This window comes from Camelina sativa, chromosome 5 (assembly GCF_030686135.1).
Source record: "Camelina sativa cultivar CO46 ecotype springtype chromosome 5, ASM3068613v1".
In the NCBI taxonomy this organism is placed as follows: domain Eukaryota; kingdom Viridiplantae; phylum Streptophyta; class Magnoliopsida; order Brassicales; family Brassicaceae; genus Camelina; species Camelina sativa.
In genome coordinates this window covers 11,413,303-11,435,450 of record NC_141884.1, presented here as the reverse complement: position 1 = coordinate 11,435,450, position 22,148 = coordinate 11,413,303, and the positions used below count along the sequence as shown (strand labels likewise).

General features: G+C 30.7%; 2 protein-coding genes across 2 annotated transcripts; both read left to right on the top strand.

The window, feature by feature from the left end:
• The first annotated feature begins 7,005 nt into the window (after positions 1-7,005).
• LOC109132995 (CLAVATA3/ESR (CLE)-related protein 4) lies at positions 7,006-7,542 on the top strand. The gene has a single exon (XM_019245517.2). The coding sequence runs from the start codon at positions 7,067-7,069 to the stop codon at positions 7,310-7,312; it is 246 nt and encodes an 81-aa protein (XP_019101062.1). The 5' UTR covers positions 7,006-7,066; the 3' UTR covers positions 7,313-7,542.
• Positions 7,543-13,200: 5,658 nt separating this feature from the next.
• Positions 13,201-13,505, top strand: LOC147943582 (CLAVATA3/ESR (CLE)-related protein 7). Its single transcript, XM_087513347.1, has one exon. The coding sequence runs from the start codon at positions 13,251-13,253 to the stop codon at positions 13,503-13,505; it is 255 nt and encodes an 84-aa protein (XP_087369473.1). The 5' UTR covers positions 13,201-13,250.
• Positions 13,506-22,148: the final 8,643 nt, after the last annotated feature.

Below are 22,148 nucleotides of genomic sequence, written 5' to 3'. Positions count from 1 at the left end.
ATATACATGTTATGGGTCCTATGAACCACTCTACTTTCATAGGTTTGAATTGAAAACTTGTGTAATTCTAACATGGTATCGTAGTCCAAGTAAACCCAACAAATTAATTTACAACCGATCCAAAAGTAAAATTTGATTCAAGATAAATAGGTTAAAAGATCTATCATCTCTAAGTAAGATGTTATAAATCTTATATTGAAACTAAGAAATGGATAGATACCAGACCTAACATATACGTACATGTTGAATTAAAAAGTTGGAATTCTTAGACCATTAACAATCTTTGGAGTATGAGTATAGAAATGTTGACGATTCCCCTAGTAACAATGAAGGTCTCTAGTACTCTCTTGACGGATGACCTTTGCTTTAATGAAACAGTTTTAAACCGTACGTTAGAAAGTTTGGTGAATCCTTGTAGCCTATGACAAGACACCCCAACTTCCAATCCAAACATCTATTTATGTTTACTCATTATAATTTCAACGCTGAAATGAAAAACGCATAATATAGAATTTAAAGAAGCATAATGAAGAAAATATTCTTGCGATTTTGGATAATCTGTGCGAAGGCAAGACAACAAGCACACACAACAGTCACATACCTAGAACGTCTGAACAACCCTTACGAACTGAAGTTAAGGGATACTCTGGAGTATGGACAATATGGTACCATGAAGCAAGTAATGCATTTTGTTATCAAATACTAAGAAGTAACACAAAGGGTCTCTCCGCCTCATGGTTAATTTTTTATATATTGGTGAAATTATACGTAAGTTTCACTTAACTAGTGACAAAGAACTGTGAGTTGTATTTTGTTATCTACTTGGATTATTATACTTAGATTTGCCATAGTTCAATGGTTTTTTTTTTTTTATCGTGCGCCCAGATGAATTTTGTGCGGAAATTTGACTTACAATACAACTAGGTGATACCCATGCTACAGCACGGGATTATATATTTTGTTAGTTATTTTTTTGTAATTTGTATTTTTGTAATATAGTTTTTTTATTTTAATTTATTTTCTTTGTTTATATAGTATTTATTTGTATATTTGGGGTTATACAGTAAATTGGAAATCCTAATAGAGTAAGTAGTTTGTAAAATGTAGTTTTTCACGGAAACAGACACACCACAATAGTAGATAGTACGTAGTTTTGTAAGAGAATAGACACTCCGCAATATCGGATAGTAGTTTTGTAAGAGGATAGACACACCCTGCTTCCATAGCTTAATTTATAGTTTGATAAAATACATGTTTTAACGGATTTAACTCAAAAAAATTTTATATTTTAAATTTTTAAGAATTAAAATATTAATATTACTTAAATATTTTATAGACTTTAAATATATTATAATATTTTAAACTTTCGAAGGAGTTCAAATATTTATAATAATTTAAACATTGTATAAAAAATTTAAATATTTATAATATCTTAAACTTTTTTAAAAACGTAAATATATTATAATATGTTTACTTTTTAAAATTTTAAATATTTTCAAATATAGAACCAAATTAAACTGTTAAATTTGGATACCTGATAAATCAAGCTTCCTGCTCATTTGTACTCAAAACATTTTAGTCACATATTTATAGTGATTATGAACCATATTCCATAATATTTAGTCGATGTGGGATATACACCTTTTCTGTAAATTAGTTTACAACTTTACATATATATAATTTCTGCGTTTTTAATTCTTTCTATCTATACTACTCACAATTAATTACTAAAATTTTGTTAAGGAAATATTATAATATCGGAAATCAAACAATTTAGTCAGATTTGGTAACTTGAATATTCGTTTTTAAATATTTTAACTGAATCACTAAATATTCCTTTTAAAAGATTATCTGTTAAGATCAATCTCGGTAATTAAGGAAATATCCGAATTTTTGGTAATTAAAATTTATGGTTTTCATTTAAATACCTTAAAGGAAAATGAAATCAGAGTGTTTGCCTGTAACGAATAACTCTGTTTGGGATCTTAAATAACTAATCTTGAATGAAATAATATACTGGATCCGAAAAATATTATTCTGGAGTACAAACAGATCCGCGGATTTTTTTCCTTCTGTAGTCGGATATATAAGGATCCGCGTCCCGACCTGGCAATTTTTTAAGTAATCGACCGAGGGTATTTTCGTCATTTAATGAAATCCAAACTATAGGTTAATTAGATTAAATTTTGTGATTCTCTAATCATTTTTAATGAAAAACCTACCAAAACCAAGTCATGTTCCATTTTTACTCTAGAGAGTACTTCTGCTTTAATAGTATAGATATATATTTTACAAAGACAAAGTTGGGCCACTTTGTAATCTATAAAGCTTTCGTATTTTGTTTTGAGTACGTCAACTGTCGTAACTTGTACTTTTTCTTCTTTTCATATTCACTTTTTATGGTGGCCATACATATAAGTTTATGAGGGAAAAGTTGATTTACAATGTTATATATTTTACAAAAGAAAAGCTGGGTCGCTTTGCAACCCATACATCTTTATTTTGTTTTGATTAATCGATAAAACTATTTTGTTTTTCCTTTTCATATTTCATACTAAATTGCAACATGTTTATTTAAAAAATCATTAATATTAGTACCATTTTATATTGGCAACTGTGGACTCACTTTTTCTTTTCACAGTACCAAAATTTTATAAAAATATTGTTCTTTTATTAAACAACGTAGTACTATAATGATTGAATTTTTCTCCCGGTATAATGGTTGATTATGTCATATATAATGATAATTAAGTAGTCGACATCAAATCCTAAAGGGCCCCTTCATAAGAGTGGAGTAGAGTCAATGATAATAAAATTATAAGTATAGTGCTTAATATGGTAATCCGTCGATCATTAATAGATAAGTCCCAACATCTTTTTGGATAAAATGCCGAAAGTTTATATTTATTACTATACAATTTGATTTCAAATTTTGTTATTAATATAATCATGATACGTCTTAGGTTTATCAATTAGATATATCGAAACATAAGAAAATTATTTTTATAAAACATATTTACATATAATTTACATGTGAAATTTTATTTTTTAATTATTATTTTTGTTATTTTTAAATATTTTAATATTAACTAAGATATAGATTTGATAGAAATTTTAAAGTTCTTATCTATGAAGATGAAGTGCATAATGTTATGAAATTAGGTTTATCATCATGAAATAAATAGTTAAATTGTATTGTAAAATAGAACTTGGAAGATTGAAATTCGTAATTAAAACAAAAGTTACTTAAATAAAAATAGAAAATGTGTAAGCTACCGCTTGAGTTTAATTACTACGAAGAAAAATTTACATTTATTTATTAAATTCAAGTATATAAGTAGGCCTTATCATTTAATATAATACGATTAAATGTTTACAAAAAAAAAAAATTACTTTATTCTCTGGTTGAGATTCTTCTATTCGGTTGCCTCTCATTTTGACATTTCATTTTACAATATTGTTTTCTTAATATTCCAAAGATAAAATCTAAATTTTCAACAGAACTTCCATGAAAGTGAAGATTTAATTTATTTAATAAAAGCCATTATACTCATATCCATTATTTATAATAATCCAATAGTAAACAAAATTTATGCACCACTACATTGATTAAAAAAAATTATGCACCACTTAAATACAATATTAACTGTGAACAACATCATTAACAAAAAAGGAATAATTAAAAATGAACTACTATGAACAACTTCCTTTTTCTTTTCAATGATCTGGCATATGGGCATGTTCCACTAGATAGAACGGTAGTTCGATAAGAATTGTGTTCGTGAGTGTGAGATGACCGGATAAAAAAGTTAAGATAAAAGTTAGGAGAGATGACGGAAACATCTTTACTCATTCGTTGCTTTTTATAATAACATTCATGAAAGATATCAAGTTTATATATAACTATAAGGGTTTAGTATTGGTTCACATAAACTAAGGTTATGAGCAGTTGTAGTTGGACATGTGTGACACTAGTTACAAAACCGTTTGACATTGTGAAAGCGTAACATTTGTGATAACAGTCTTTACGTTGGAAGATAGTTGTAAAAAATAATTAATAACAAATAATACACAAACTTTTCTAGATATCACTTCACTGTACGTACATTTGTTTTCAATATAAATATTAACCTTAAAACTATTCGGGTAATATATTAGAGTATTTCTCTATATTATTTCCACTTTTCCACAATTAATTAGCTTACCATATCTACTTCTCCACTTTGCCTTTGTCTACTGATAATTTTAGAGCTTTAAAATAATTTTAGAGCTTTAAAATAATTTTAGAGCTCAACGAAAAGTTGACTCTGTCTTAAATACTTATCTTTCAGAGTTGCGTTTGTCCTTTTGGTAAATTACTCGATAAAAGTCATGGTTGCTCACTTGGTCGTCGTCCAAAGTGTTCTAATTTAAAATTTCACAACAATGTGGTTTAACGGATATATAACCCTAACGAAATTTTTTGATAGGTTGTTCAAGGGAGTCTCAAATCATTTGAAGATGAGTAATCCAAAGATCACGAAGCCTTTCTTTCACATATACGCGTGATAAGATATGACCGACTCACGGATATGGAAACTCGAGAGAAATGGAAACTCGCGGAAAAGACGATCCATGAGGGATAAGGCTTATCATTTTGGAAGTCCAAGGTGGTTTAGACGACAATATATATATATATAGAAAATCCTAAGGCTCTTGCGAGAGTACCACACTAAAGAACCTTGAGCCGCCGCTAGAGAGAGTGAGAGATCCATATAGCATTAGATCTAGTTTTCCAAGAGCCGTGGTTGAGAATCCGAGAGTCGTAGTCGAGAGAGAGATCAATAAGTAGCAATCTGAATCCTTGTCCATCGATAGTATTAACGATGTATCATCGGATGGTAACGGTGGTCAATATTTTGTGTAGTATCACAAGATCAGGTCGAGGGATTATCGAGTAAGATGAGAGATTGCCGAGAATTAGCACTAAGGATCGTAAACCAACAGTGAGTGCGTGACTATGGCCGAGTTCTATAGTTGATTCTCTGACTCGCGGTGTATTTAATCTTGTTTGCTTGCTTGTCATGGTAAATTGTGTTATTGCAATAATAGATGATTGATCTAACCGATTTTTAGAAAACTGTCTTATGTGTTTATTTGACTTGCATAACTTGATTGGAATAAACCCTATGTTGGTTTGAGATTATTGAACTGAGCCTAGTGAGATGGGATGACCACTCCACTAAGCAAATTTGTTTGCTTACACCTCCTTTTTGAATGCAGGAAAAGAAATGTCCGAGGATCTAAGCCTAAATGGTTGACCAGCTCGCGTGAAGAAGGCAAAGGAAGGGAGAATATGCATGGTGGCTTTGGGTAGTTTTATTTCTAGTCTAGTATTTTAAAACAATGTAATAGCTTATTGGCATGACTTTCGTTATACTATAACCTCATCTTAAATTTGAATGCACGTTTATGCTTATTTATGGCATATTTGCTTAACCGAATGCACATATTGTTAATGTGAACAAACGAAAAATACACTAGCCCTTAAGTTAATACGGACAAAGGTTTAAATTGGTAATGAAAATAGGGTTGGGGCGTTACAGTAAACCTCATATATTCTTCCCTTCAAAATTTTACCAAGCACAGACTCATTGTTACTTGCTAACATCTTCCCTTCTAAACGTTTTTGTAAAAATGTTAGCAAGTAACAATGAGTCTGTGCTTGGTAAAATTTTGGTTTATGACCAAATACACCTCATAATCAGAATACAAAGGTTGATTTATTTTCTGGTTTATTTACTTGTTTTCATATTAGAAATAAAGGTTATAAAGAGTAGACGTGTTATTATGAAGTAAGGATAATAAGCAAGCTTTAATTCCACACTGTTTCCAAAGATTAGCTAGCCTAAAACATGAACTTACAAACAATCTTTAAAATATATCAGTTGTTTTGTTCGATATGAACATTTTGTTGGGACGTGTTAACACAAAAGTCACCTGAATAATTCTCTATCTGTGGGAATAAGAAGTATATATGATACATAAATTATGTGATTGCTTCGAATCAGTTTTACTTTCTTCGGAAACTGTCAGTCAGCTAGAGTAACATAATTCTAAGGATGGTTTAAAATACTTCACTTTTGGAAGAAACCACAAAATAACCGACGACCAAGAGAAAAATCTCCCAACATGTGTTATAAAATAACTAAATCCGCTCTAAATCTATACAGTTGTTACAAAAACTTTTCTTCTAGTCTTGAAAATATGACTCGTTTCTGCAATAGCTTTCCCTGAAAAATGGAATTTGTAAGACTCTCTTCTCTTTTTCATATATATCGTCGAAAAAGTCTCTTTAATTTGTTCAGTTTCCAATACATAACTGACATATCAAAGATTCACGGTGGAGATAAGCTAGTTCCTCAAGTTCCGTCTATAGAATCTTGTGGGCTCAAAATGCTCATTCTTCATCAAGCGTCTATCGAATAGAAGAACTGAAAGGTATAAAACGAGATTAGGGCAAAAAAGGTTTATCAAAGACCTGGAGAAGACTATCAAGAGACATTTTACCCTGTATGTAATCTATGTACTTGAATTAAGAAAACTATAAATAATCTGTTAGACATATTCTATAACTTCTCGGTTTAAACTGAAAACATATTGCATTCTTTCTAATATGTAGAAGAACGGAAATGGATTACTTTTATATAAAAAATGGTAGGGGGCCTTTCGTATCTAAAGGGCGACGACCTTTCAAGATCGTAGGGGGGAAAAGGGAAATGACATCTTGGGGATCGACTTGCAGGCAATATATGACAAGCCAAACTGATCTGACTAGATTCCAACTTAGTGCATACATGACCATGGCAACTCAAACTTAAAAAAACAAACTTTACTTTTTTCATAAATGTACTTAAGTTCTTTAAAATACACAATGAGATTAGTTAGACAGGTCATTAATCATTCAATCGCTCAACTATATAAACCTGGAGTTAGAAGCATCTAAGGTATCACATTTGATTTGAACCTTCACATACTAGCTTGAAGAGGAATTTAGTAAAGCAAGATTAATAACAATTAACTGAATATGGCAAGTCTTAAGTTATGGGTTTGTCTTATCTTGCTTCTACTCGAGTTCTCGGGGCACCAATGCCGGCCACTGGTTGCGGAAGAGAGGCCTTCGGATTCAGGGAACATAAGAAAGATTATGAGGGAACTTCTCAGAAGATCAGAAGAGCTGAAGGTGAGATCAAAAGGCGACAAAACGATCCTAGGCAATACCCTTGACTCAAAGCGGCTCAGCCCTGGTGGACCGGACCCAAGACATCACTAAAAAGACGTGTAACTTTTTAACTTTTCGGTGAGGTTTAATTCAAACTTTCGGTGAGGGTTATTTGGCGTAACTCAAGGTTACTATCTTGTTAACGTTGAGGTCATAATCTTGAAGTATGGTCATAAATTCATAATCATGCGAAATAGATAATGTGCCTGTTTTTCCTTAATTAATGGGGTTTCTTTTGTGCGTACCAAAATTATGAGGAATTGGCATTTATCTTCGTCTTCTTTGTTTTGTTTTGTTTTTTGTTTTTCTTTTTCTTTTTTGTTAATTTAGTACCGTGACCACGACAACTCCACTCTAGGGGTTATATTAGTACTTCGTTGAAATTATCCACAATTCAAATAGGAAAATAAACATGGTTAAAAATATCTTATGGCGAAGGAATAGTATCAAGTGAATAAGTACGGCTAAGCTGATCAATTAAGATTGATTTCCACTGAACGTGTGGAATTATGATTTTATTCGACACTGAATTCTGAGCTTAACGTGTGTTTAAGTTATAAATCGAATTTTCCAAAGTATTATCAATTGCTACACTTCTAACCCGTTTCTATGATGTTCTAATTAAATAATTCCGAAGATACTTTTAAAGCGAGGCTTTGATCATCAAAGAAAGTAAACTAATGGTTAGACCATATATTCTAAATAATTTTTGGTGAGAAGTACGTACTCATATAATATATATAATGGAATACAAAAATCAACCTATTCGAATAATCCCACTACTATATTTGCATATATGTATCATATATGTCACGACAAAATTCGCAATCAGTCGAAAGTGGATGTTAACACATAATTATCTCATAAAGTACACATGCACGCATGCATTAGACAACGATGTGTCTCTAAATATATTTTTATGTAAGAAAATTTGCGTACCATTTCGCTCAATGTAGAACTCCTTCGTGACTAGGGAATTTCGGAACTTATCTTATTTTTTCCTCGTCTTTTTAACCGTCCCAACAAGAGATCAATTAAAATTAAGTCAATAAAGGAAATCCTATATAATTGAACATAGAAGTGTATGTCTTGTCGTAATATTCTAACGAGAGTCGGATAAGAATCATAAGATCTGTTGGTGCGGGAATTGGCACCCCCAACATACAAAAACACTAATTCCTCTTTGTTCTTGAGCAAAAACCTAACTTGTTTTTCAAGAGATTTCATTTCTCCTTTTCTTGTATACTTTGATCTAAGTTCTTTAAGAGATTGTTACTGAATTTGTTTCTCTCCTAAAACAAATTCATTATGAGAAACACCAGTTTCTACAAGATCAATACATGATGACTAAAACATGTAGAAGGATCACCGTTGCGTTGTCATCTGAATTTGAATATGTCAGTATATATTAAAAAGGAAAAAAAATTTTGTTTTAAGGAGGGTTTATGTAAACTTAAATGATACAAAAATTGCCTAATTGATGAAATACTCTTAATAAAGTAAAATGGTTCAGAATACTTAATTAGGACTTATTTGGGCACATGCATAAATAATCAATGGTCTTTACGACCAAAATAAAAAAAAATTTAATGATCAATGGTCTACTTATAGAGTTAAGGGCATTTACTTATATTTCAGAACCTCAAAATTAAAATTCTTAAATTTTTCGATTTGTTGGATTTTTGACAGATGATATGAATTGGTATCCAAATTAAACCCTGACCTAATACGAATGGTAATATATGTTTCGATTTGGGGTTATATATATTCATGCTTTAATAGGACGTATCTTTTTTTTCATTCAAGAAATTTGGTTTTAATAATATTTTCTCTGTTAATTTCAATTTTTAGTTCTGATATTACAAAGTGAATCCATTTAAATAATTTTAAGATATGGTTTGAGTTTCTGATCGAATGTGCAGTTCGATTTTATTATTTCTGTTCTTTTTGTATTTTAGTTTGTATTAGGTCATCTCCTTTAACTTGACTGAAACGACGGATTAACACAATAGGTCAAGGGAAAGCACACATGACACAAACCTTTGCTGCTTCGTAATGCTTACCAACTCGATATGGCATTAATTTGTATACAAGTGTTTGACTAATTTAATTTTATCTTATATGGCATAATGCATTATACTTGTTAAACTAGGTGATACCCCGCGCTACAGCATGTGATTATATATTTTGTTAGTTACTTTTTTTTGTAATTTGTATTTTTGTAATGTAGTTTTTTATTTTGATTTATTTTCTTTGTTTATATAGTGTTTATTTATATATTTGGAGTTATACAGTAAACTAGAAATCCTAATAGAGTAAGTAGTTTGTAGAATGTACCTTTTCACGGAAACAGATACACCGCAATATTGGATAGTAATTTTGTAGTAAAATGCATTTGCTTGATAGGTGGCCAGTAATACACAACAAAATCAGCCGTAATAGCTCAATAATTTTGATCAAGCTAGGGATGCAATGGTTAATAACCAATTTTCATTGCATAAGTTGTATAAAACTCTAACTTTCATAAATGTAAACTGATTGTTGCTGGAAAAAAACAAAAAATTGATTGTTGTTGAATAAAATAACTCATAGTATATAAGAATGTAGTTTTGATATAGGAGAGTATAGCATAAATCAATAACTTAATTAATGAAATAAATAATCCTTACAATCAAAATATAGTTTGAGCGAACGTATTAGAAAAGTAAAAAAAAAACAAAAATGATTATAATTAAAATTTTCTGCTTGTGTGTTTCGGTTTTTTGGTGTTATGAGCTCTAGTGAATGAGCAGTATTTATAGACTTATAAGGAGATCCTAGGGTTGTAGGTGAGTGATTAGCAATATATGGAATATGCGAGTAATATACCAATGATTAAGAATATGCAATATTGGTTTCCATTTGCTATTAATTATATAATTTCCAGTTTCCATATAATCTAAATCGAAGATGTAATTAAGATATTCTAGTTTCTATATTCTTAAAATATTGAATGTTGTTTGATTTGTTTAATTAGCATTGAAGATCGAGATAATTTTGGGAACAAAGATATGGAAAGATTATCCTGATTTATGCTTTATTTAGGATACTATTATGGTTCTTAGAATCACAAAATATTCCTTTTTAAAGATTATTTGTTAAGATCGAATCTCGGTAATTAAGGAAATATCCGAATTTTTGGTAATTAAAATTTATGGTTTTCATTTAAATACCTTAAAAAAATGAAATCAGAGTGTTTGCCTATAACGAATAACTCTGTTTGGGATCTTAAATAACTAATCTTGAATGAAATAATATACTGGATCCGAAAAAGATTAATCTGGAGTACAAACAAATCCGCGGGTTTTTTTCCTTCTGTTGTCGGATATTTTAGGATCCGCGTCCCGACCCATAATTTTTTAAGTGATCGATTGAGGATATAATGGTCATTTGTTAAAAACGAAACTATAATTTAATTAGATTAAATTTTGTGATTCTCCAAATGAAAAACCTACCAAAACCAAGTCATGGTCCATTTTGAGTCTATGGAGTACTTCTGCTTTAATAGCATAGATAATTCTCGAGGTTTACCACCGGTTTTTAACTGAATATAAATCAACACGTATAGACTACTTAATGCTTTTTTAGCTAAACTAACCTAACAACGGAATATATAGAAAATATTGTCTTATCTAACTGGAATTTGAACTTTAGTTCAGAAACTCCATAAGAAAAGTATAATATGAACAAATGATACGAACTACTGAAGAATTATGCCTACTTCAGTTAAAAACAAAGAGAAGCCATCTTCATAAATTCAAGAATCCCTGGTTCGTTCAAAGTTGCTCCAATCTTTTGTAGCTTATCAACCTTTCCAGACCGGCCCACCCCATCCCACCTCTCCTACTCCCACTTTTACCCCTTTCATATATTCCATCTCTCTACAAAACACTCTCCTATGCAAAATGAGGAAGAATCCTTCAAAGAATAGTCAATAACTTCCATGCATCACCGACTCCGGACAACCCCAAAACCCAAATTGTTATCTTTTCGAAGAGAAGAAGTTCATACAGAATTTATTTGAGGCTTTTTATTTGGTAAGCATACGTCGTGCTAGTTTGGTTACATTTAGATAGTTCTAACCCATAATGGACAAAAGTGCACTTAGTTATTCAAGTTTCTCTTATTATTATTTTTTGAATAACTAAGAAGTTTTGAACCGAATCCATACATTCTTTCAGACTCGAAACCAAAACAAATTATATGGTCTCGTCCCAAGCTAATTAATTAATTATATGGTCTTATAAGAGTCACTCGAACCAACGAGCCAACGACCACTATTCTTTTGCCGGAGATATTAATTACCAGTTGAACTATTACTTCTTGGTATTCAATTTCAGGTCTCTAGATAATAACAATAATGATTGTTAGAGGTCTTCATCTGGAAAAATAAAATCTTGAGAAGCATCTCTCTCGTATGTTGGTAAAATCTTGAGAAGCATCTCTCTCGTATGTTGGTATATGTATGTTACACGTACTTTAACAGAGTCATGTATTCATGCCTCTATGAGCTCATCTTCGAAGTATACTTTTTGACCTGATGAAACTAGACGGATTATTTTATGAGTTTGGCTTAGTTAGACATGCACTATAAATTGAAGACTACACAAAGAAACTTCACGGTGATAGCCCATGTTAAAGTTTAAGCTGACTTTATCAAACGTCCAAAATTTTTTAGAATAGAGAGGGGATATAGTTAACGTGTCCCTCTTGAGGTTGATTTGAATTCTTTCAACAAGCTCATATATATACTTCAAAAGAATTTTGCCATGTATTGAGAAACTGCCCTGAGATATCACAAACCTTCTCCCCCCTTAGTTTCTCATGCTTAATTCCTCACATATTTAGACATATATTACAACTGTACAAAAGATTCTATTTATTACAAATACTTGAAGCATTTTGTAAATTTTATATATAAAAAAAAAAAAAAATTAGAGTTTGAATGGTTACAATGGTCAAAATAAACAAATCAATCAGCCATGTAATCGTTTTATTTTTTAAGAAAGACAACTAACAGCTGCATACCAATTTTATTTGTTTATAAAACAGTTCGTAAATGGTATATGACGATTTTTTTTTAGCTTTTTATGGATCAGCTACTGCTACGGACCATAATTGATAAATGGTGAATAAAAAGCGGTTCAATCCCTCAACTTTGTCCACTTCAGCCACTGCAAACCTGCAACCATTCGATCCGTTAATAAATATACGTACATGTAGGGTTAGAAACACCATTTGCATCACTTTTCTCTTGCTGGATAGCCTTACCAACTTTTAATACATATGAGTATTCTTTCTATTTAATTAACGTTTATAGTTCTTGCTACCAATTCACAGAGAAGACATTTCTTGTATAGATATTAACTCAAAGATGAACAGTATTTAAGAGTGTGAACTCGGCTCTGGAAGATACGACTTAATTAAGGAAACTTAAGTGGTTCTATATATAGATAAAATTAGAAGATAAGATATAATGAACAATATTGACATGTATTCCGGATAAAATAAGGTACTTACGTGATTCTATTAATAGTGACGAATAAAATAAGGTACTTACGTATTCCGACCTAATCATATCAATATCAGACATAATATATCCATGCAACTAACTCCATCCACTACTTGGTAAACTATTGACATGGCCAGTTGGCCACTATATATCGTTCGAACTAATCTTGAGTATGGTTTCAACGAAAACCCCAAGGTTAAAAGGCTGATTAAAACTAATTAGTGGAACTAGATATATTATGCATATAATTCGTAGGTATCTTTACTAATTCAGTGGCCACTACAGATAGTACTATTATATTTCTTTATCCTTAACTTTTTATATATCTATAAATAGATTCACTTAAGCCTCTTCTTTAATCATCTCTTCACAGTCAAGCTAGTCTACTTCCCCAACTACTAATCTTTCTAAAATTCAGTTGGTTGAAGATCCCTCAATATGGCTTCTAAAGCGTTATTGTTATTTGTTGTACTCATATTTCTGTTGGTAATTGGAATAGAAGGGAGGATACTTTTGGATAATTCAAAGAGTAAAGATGGTGAGAGCAACGATCTTTTGCGACGGTTAGGTTACAATGTTTCTGAACTAACGCGTATTGGTCGAGAGCTTTCCGTCCGAAACAAAGTGGATAGGTTTTCTCCCGGAGGGCCTGATCCTCAACATCACTCTTATCCTTTGTCTTCAAAACCCTAATTTGACTAGAGTATGTGTTGCACCCTGTCATGTATAATAATATTATTTAATATTATTACTATTTCACGTCAATTACTGTAGACTTCCGGAGTCAGTGTGATATTTGATATATTATAATTAAGCTGCAAGATGGAGGGGTCTCCTGAAGTGTACTTGTAATAAAATTTAATGACTCGAACCATTATTTTATATTATTCTTCATGCGAACGACCAACTCCAGTATATTTAGGCATGCATGCTATGATATATAATTATAAGGCTTTTTTTCGTTTCCACAGGCCACAGCTCTTATATATTTACCATTATATTACTAAAACAATACTTTAACCACGAAAAAAAAACAAAATAATAGTTGTATGAAATAATAAGTATCGTACAACGTTTAATTAAGAAGTTGTTTAACCACCATAGAACCATTAGTCATCCTCCAAGCTCAGCAACAAAAATTTGACGTTGCATTCAATAGTATCAATTATCCTCTTTTTGAGCACAAACCAAATTTTATCAATCACATTCGTCAGTCAGACATCTTCAAGTTTGATGTCTTCAACGCCAACAATATCCACAGGCAGACCATTAACCAGATATATATATATATATATGTATATATATAGTATACATACCCTTACCCATAATAACATGCAACATAGTTTTTGATGCAACATAGTTTTCTTTAATGTTATTATATGCTGTGGTGTGGAATGAGGCCCATAAGCTGAGTATCCAAGAGTCTATCGTCGAGCTAAAACCATACGAGATATCGTACAAATAATTATTGATTTTCATTTTATCTTGATACTATGTGCTGAATTATCTGTGCCTCCCATCTTATATTGTGATGTAACTCAGTTTGTTGCTTTGATACTAGATATTAATTAGGTGTTAAACTTAAAATCCCACTCACCCAAAATAAATAAACAACACAAATGTGCGAGCTACATCCACTTCCTCTGTTGTGGATTTCACCTTTATCAACTGGATTGTTAATAAAATAAAAACATTTTCTATTTTCGCTTTACATCAATAGATACAAAACAAATATAATATAAGACAGAAGAACACGAAAAAACGAATGCATATGTAAGAACATGATGTGGAAGAAAATATTTTACATATAACGAACATGACATTATGAGATCAAACAGGAATTTTGTGATGTTGATCCGCTGACGGTTTTATCCTGAATCACCGGACTACATTTTGTATGTGCGGGCATTCATCACTTGCCTAATAAATCTAGTTTAATATTCACATGGTTAGCGTTCCAAAAGGCTTATATTATACTGTAAACAACCTGGTCATAATTTCATCTCATCATCTCTCATTCTTGGTTTGGTTCAAGAATTTTAAATTAATTTCTTTTAATTTATTATTTCAAATTTAACGGAAAACTGCAACAAGTAAAAGTCAGAAGTCTTTTTTATTTTCTAAACTTCTATCTGAGTTCTTATTGATCAATGAATTTAACTTTTATATTTAAATAAGGATTGAATTAATGCACTATATACAACAAGAAAAAGCTTGCATCATCGAATTTTATCTTTTCTAAAGTAATACCAACTCTAAATCAGTTTACCTTTTAAGAATAGCATTTTTAATTATTAGTCTCACATGAAGAATATAATGTTGATAAAGAAAAAGAAAAATGACGTTAAAGAAAGCATGTAAATGGGACGGTGACCTTCGAAAACCTAAATACATGAACCGTGGCGAATTGTTTGGAACTAAAGTGTGGTGGTCACATAAAAGAAATCCACTTTTCGTAGTTAGCTCTGATGCTCTTTGTTTCTAGTTATATATTGCTATCACTTTCTAACGTGTAATGAAATATATAGGGAAATTTATAAAAATAGGCATTTTTTAGGAGTGAGATTCGGATTTCGGCATTACAATAGTGAAAGGTACAATATTACATATAAACATCATTGTTGATGACTTTTTTGTCCTTTGCCTATGAGTGATTTTGTGAGACATGACGTCACATGAGAGAAGAAGTTCTCTACTTCTCTTCTAAGTTATAACGAAACTCCATTAAAAGATCCAGCAAACTTGAAGGATGTTCGACATCTCCACCTTCACTGATTGTTAGTTATGTTTAATTTTGAGAAACATGTGTTAGTGGCGGTGGACGTGTAGCTTCCGCGGTGGGCGCAAATCTTCGGTGGACGGTGGTAGACAGACAGTTTCGAAAGATGGTGGTGATGGCTTCAAGAGGCGATTCAGGTGGTATCTTCGACATGCGGCTTCCACAGTGTGAAGCAACACCGAACTTCCGATGAAACACTAAATGTCGACAAATCATCATAAACAAAAATTAGAGTCTAAGTTGTACTAGTTTTAATATTAATAATTTGTTCATGACTAACAAAAATTAAACCCTAAATTAAACACTAGTTAACTACTAGCAATTGAGAACCCAAACCGATTAATTTACAGTACACCATCCACAAAAAACATATAAAAAGGAGAGATGGAGTTGTAGTAAAGAGAGAGATGGAGTTGAAGAGAAGAGGGAGATAGAGTTGACATCAGCAAAACGAGGGCAAAAATGACTTTTTGCAACATTTGAGTGCCTAAATCTGAACACCATTTCGATAATGCCTAATTCAGAGGGACAATGGGGTTTTGATGCCTAAATTTTAATTAACTCAAATATATACTATGTTGGTAAAAGAATTGTACTTATATCACATATTAATTTATACTGATATCTATATCAGAGGTCGATATCAACAGAAAATATATTTTGAAGAAGTTTAAGAGGTAATAGGATTGGGTTAAAGTGAATTCGGATAAATTATCAAAAGTTAACCCGAGCCATAATATTAATCGGAAATATAGAATTTTGGTTTGAAACCTTTTAGTTTATATAAATAAAAAACGTGTAGTAGCCATGCCTGACATTTATTTTTGAAAATTGATCATCCTTACAAATGTAAAATATTTGAATTACTGAAAACAGTCATGTTATAGCAAAAAAAAAAGTGATGTGTATATACATATTCTATTTAAAAATGTTTTATTAAAACGTAATTACTAGTGCAAAAGAAATGATGACGGAGTACATAAACAAACTAGTTAACAGTGATTCGTTGTCACTTGATAAATGTTAAAGTATTTTACTTGATAAACCGATTGCGATCTATAAAGAGATCGAAAGATGTTAGGATTGACCGATAAATAATAAGTAGCGAACCAAGAAATTATTTTTACCGGAAACATAAAATAACATTTTTTCTATAAATTATAGTGTACAATATATTTTGAACTAACACACAAAAACACTAACATTTTTTGTTAACATATACACATTTTTTGCTAACATATTTTGAGAAACTCAGCCACTCTCCCGAAAACTATGTCAAGTTTACAGATGGTTACTTTATCAATTATCAGCACCCAAATGAGCGTTTGCAGCTAAGGATGAAAGGGTGGTATAGAGATGTTGGCATTTATTCTGATTATTCTCAGCGTCCCAACAGATCTATCATTTTGGTACTCACAGATCCATGACCATGAGTATGGCATCTTACTAATGGTATGGCATCTTACTAATGGCACTAGTGTGTCTCTAGTGAATATCTTTATTCACGGGTTTGTTGCATCCCGTCTAAATTTGAGTTTTTCTGGAACCATAATTATGCCCTCTGTACGTAGAGCCGATCGTGAGTAAAAAATGTTTGGAGATAGTTAACTGTATTTTGAAATAATTTCATTTTTTGCTTCCAACCATAAAACTATAAAACTCCGCTGATGCGTAGTACCGTAGAAAAAGGGACTCGTAAAATTTATAAATTGGCCAATATTAGATTCTACAAAAAAAAAAAAGAGAGTGATATATGTTGATACTGCCTTTCTTGAATAATTTTCACTTACGAAATTAAGCAACAAATTAAGGATTTTCAAAGAAAAAACTTTAATTTTCCTGATTTGTTTTGTCAACAATATCAGTATATATATATATAGATACATGTACATAAATTATTTTCTAATGTAGGTACGAATGTGCACAAGAAACAAAGTATTCCAAATAAATACATGATGACTGTATATACTTATATTATGTATATACAAATGTGCACAACAAACAAATTATTCCAAATAAGTACATGATGACTGGATACTTTTTCAAATATAGTGTTTCGTTGTTATGTTTTCCGTTTTTAATTCAATAGGTTTTTAGCTTTAAGTATGTGTAGACTTTGTCGACTAAGGAGATATCTATAAGAAATTAAATTTAATATAAAAATAATATCTAACTAACATTACATTATACCTAGATTCTTAATAATGCGTGTTAAAATAAAAAAAAAAGATTCTTTTTTTTTGGACCAACAAAAAAAGATTCTTAATAATGCTTTGAACCAATCAAAAAATATTCTTAATAATTTTTCTTGATAAAGAGAAGTCTAATCTTAATGCGTCTATTATATATAGACTTTTATCATATACAAGCGTACGTCAATTCTGTTTTTTTTTTTCTCTTAAATATAAGCGTCTATTCTAGCCATTAACGACGATATTAAGAAGTGAATCTTCAGTATGGTATCAAAATGGTTGTCCCATGAAAGGCTCAAGGGTCGATAGGATGTATAGAATATACACATGCATGTGCCAATTAATTGAATAATCACTATTTAAATGATAATTGTTTCTTCTTCTATTATTTTTTGTCAAAGTTCACTACACTTTTTATTCTTTTCGGGTGAATCACACCTATGCATGATACAATGCACAAAAAGAAAAGGTTTATGGTATTAGTGGTCAAAGTGATGACATCCACGGTTCGACATGATGTATTCTCTTTAGAAATAAGTAATGGTTATCTTGTTTGACAAAAAAAAAAAACAATGGTGATCTTATCTCTCTTTTGCTCATCCGCAAATATATATATATATATATATATATATTTTACGTCATTATCTCGTCCGGCCACCATCTTCTGTTGTTGGAGCCTCACCGGCGATTTGTCTTTATGTATTCAACGTAAATTAAAATCTTAGCTATTGAGACATATTTTCGATACATTTTCGTTTAACTATATATCAAATCAGCTAAAAGACGCTGCAAAATCAAAGTTCTATTGATTTTCTTTTCGACATAGAAATCTAAATAGTATCTAAGAGATGTGTATCAATCCATTAAAATCAGTTTTAAAAAAAAAAACTTATGAATCTTCATTATTTTATAAAGTTTTATAGAATAATAAAAAGATCGTATTAATAATTAGGGGTAAACACAAAATGAACATCATATTAATTATATTTTTTTCCGCTCCGCTCCATTTCTTTAGATCAATGATTTTCTTGATTAATTGTATATGATTCATACCTAGCCTATCAAGTGTTGAAATACTTTTAGAATCAAGATATTTTATGTTAATTGTTTTAATAGAAAAAGAATCAAACTTTGGTAGAAGAAACTGAAATATCCTACTATATTAATTGGGAAGTACAAATATAAAACTAACCTTAAAATATGTAAAAAATTACATTCAATTGCCATTAGAAAATATTAGTTAAGCTTAATTAATTAATTTAAATAAATATAATTAATTTTTAAAAAAACACTCACAGATCAAATATAAAAAAATCTAGAAAAATATATTTTCTCTTTCTCTAATAAATTATGGACGAAATTACTAAATATTTTTTTTAAAAAATATATAAACCAATCAGAATTTTAAAAACTAAGATTTTATATCCAAATATACAATTTAATTATTTTTAAAAACTAAATTTCGAAAATTTTGTTAATATTTCAAATTATGATTTTCTTATCATCTTTATTTTATTTTATTTACAAATTGTTTGAAATTTTCATATAATACTTATGATTAATAAAGTGCATAATTTTTTTTGCATATGTTGTGATTTAAATTTTTAAAAACGAAGATATATTAATCAATCTATGAAAAATGTATGTTTTAATTTCCACATTGGCAGGTTGGTAAAACAAAATTATTATAGATGATAAATTAATAATTTTTATTTGCTCACAATTATAATTAAAATTACTACTTAATATTTCACCAAATAATGATGCAAATACAAAAAAACAAACAATATAAAACTGTAATATACGTCAACAATAAAATACTATAATATTCTAAAATATTTAGTATTTAAATAGACTAATAGATTTAAAGAATAATTAAAAATAAATATTATCTCAAACAAAATAGTTTTTTTTTAAATATATAACAATAACTTTTATTATTATATTATAATTTTTTTAAAAATTGTTTATCCGTGCTTAAAGCACGGGGTATCTTCTAGTTATATATTTTAAAAAATAATACCATATTGGATAAAAATGTCAGTAAAAAAGGGCCTCCAAATAGTTTGAAATGTTCAGGTTCATAATTCTGTCGTAAATAGTAAAAATATTTAAGATAAAGTAAATTCAAAATGGTTTAATTAGGGACATCTCTTAGAATGATATGTGGCACTTGCGAGTTGCGATGTGGGTAAATAATATAAATATATAATACAATTGGAAGTGCAAATATATAAGCGGAAGTAGAAAAATATTTTATATAAATTAACAAAAATGAAATGAAAAAAAAAACTCTATAAGTAACATCGACGAAAATTAATTAGATCTTACTACTAACTTGCGAATTATGAATTTTGAAAGGTTGCTCGAGCCCATAAGCCTTAAAGAAAAGTAATTTGGCCCGATCAATTAAATTTATTTTAAAGTACCCTAAGTAATATTTTTTCTATACCCAAAGTTCTCCTTCCTTTTTAAAATCCATATGTATATATTAACTGACTATTTAATGGTGAACCATTTGATTAACCCTGTCACAAAAGAGTGGCGTTTGTCTATTTTTCAGGAGTTCATAGATCTGGAGGATATTTAGATTATTCGGATTTTGGCTATTAGTAAAACTTTCAAGCCGGATCAGTTGGTATGACACTATTCTAAATCAGAGAAATATTGCTATAGACTTGCACGGGAATTGGTTGAAGAGGTTGAGTATGGTCCGACATGTACAGCTCTTTGAGCTCATGCTTGGAAACTTAAGGTTGCACCAAAAGTTAAACACTTTTTTGGCAAATTGCATTCGGTTCTCTCCCTGTGTTAGAACGGCTGGTTCAACATGGTGTTCAGTGCAATACAAGGTGTAAAAAGTATGACTCGGCGGTCGAGTCTATTAATCATGCCCTCTTTGAGTTCCCTCGCTCCAGGGTTGTTTGGGATTTATCTCCGGTTCGGGCTACGCAAGAGAGTTTTCCCTATGATTTCTTTTTCAAGTTTGGATTTTATCTTCAGGTGTGGGTCCTCTCATCAGGGGAATCCGGATAGTCATATTCAGTTACCATGGATTGTATGGTCGCTTTGGAAAGACAGGAACAAAACTTTTTTCCAAGGAATAGAGGCAGAACCATCAAATATTATTAATCAGGCCCTATGTGATAAGTTATTATGGGAAGAGGCTTTTTCCTTCGCGGAAACTTCGTCGGCTTCTTCTTCAGCTTTGGTTGTCCACGATCAATCGATTCGCTGCCAGATTGATGGTTCATGGAAAGCTTCAGATGTAAACTCAGGTTTGGGATGGTGGTGATGTAATAGTGAGAATCAAACCTTATTATTGGGAGCAAAGTGTCTTCGACATAGTCCTTCTCCCCTTCATTCGGAGCTAGAAGCTTTGTTGTGGGCTATGGAGAGTACATTATCTCTGGAGGTCTGACTTGCCAGAGTTTCGAGACGGACTGTGCAAAGCTAGCTAGTTGCGATGGTGCAATCCCCTGAAGACTCCAACCAGCTGGATGATTTTAGTTTGCTCAAGGATTCTTTCCCGCTTTTCTCCTTGTCCAGGATTCCATGTGCGTCTAATTTGAAGGCGGATTGCCTTGCTAGAACCTCGAGATCTCTTACTTCTGTAATTTCTTTTGTAAACTCCTTTCCTCCAGTTTGGACAACCAATTTTAGAGTTATGTTTTAATTAATGTTTGGTTGACAAAAAAAAAAAATACTAACTGACTCTTCTCATCAAACTCCTGCTTGTAAGAAGCAGTCTAAGTTAGTTAGACTATTTCCAATAGATTTCCCTATTTTTATCTCTGAAATAGAAAAACTCTATAATGAAGATGAGTTTTACTCCAACACACCTTTATTTTCATCTCTAAAATAGAGGTTGTTATTTTTTCCTCTATGTATAGAGGAAATCTTGCGCTTTAAAATTGTTTAAAAGGAAAACATATTGCAAATATATTTTGCTATGCCATTTTTTTCTGGCTTAAGATTTTCAACTTTTCTATAAAAAAAAATTGAAACTTTTTCGAAATGGATAGAGATTTTTCTTTTCATTAGTCATGGATAAAACATAATGAAAAAAAATCAACAAGTTTGTGAGCAACAAAGTTACTATGGAAAACAGTGAATTGTCGGAAATTAAAGAAGGCGTTACAAAAACGATTCTTAAGCCATTTTAGAACATCGTGTCATCAAGTGACTTGTCCCAAGAATAGTTTGCAACATATTGCGGTATTAAGGAACGGCCTGGTCGCATCGGTATGTGTTGCGCAATGCCCTATCAAAAGTTTCCACTCGTGATGTTTGTCAACCTAAAAATTAAACCTTCATGGAATTACATGTATGTCAGAAAGTTTTATTGTCGGCTTAAAGTCGTGA

Bases quoted from the DNA above. Each gene is read 5' to 3' on its own strand.
- LOC109132995 (XM_019245517.2), top strand. From the start codon at position 7,067: ATGGCAAGTCTTAAGTTATGGGTTTGTCTTATCTTGCTTCTACTCGAG.
- LOC147943582 (XM_087513347.1), top strand. From the start codon at position 13,251: ATGGCTTCTAAAGCGTTATTGTTATTTGTTGTACTCATATTTCTGTTG.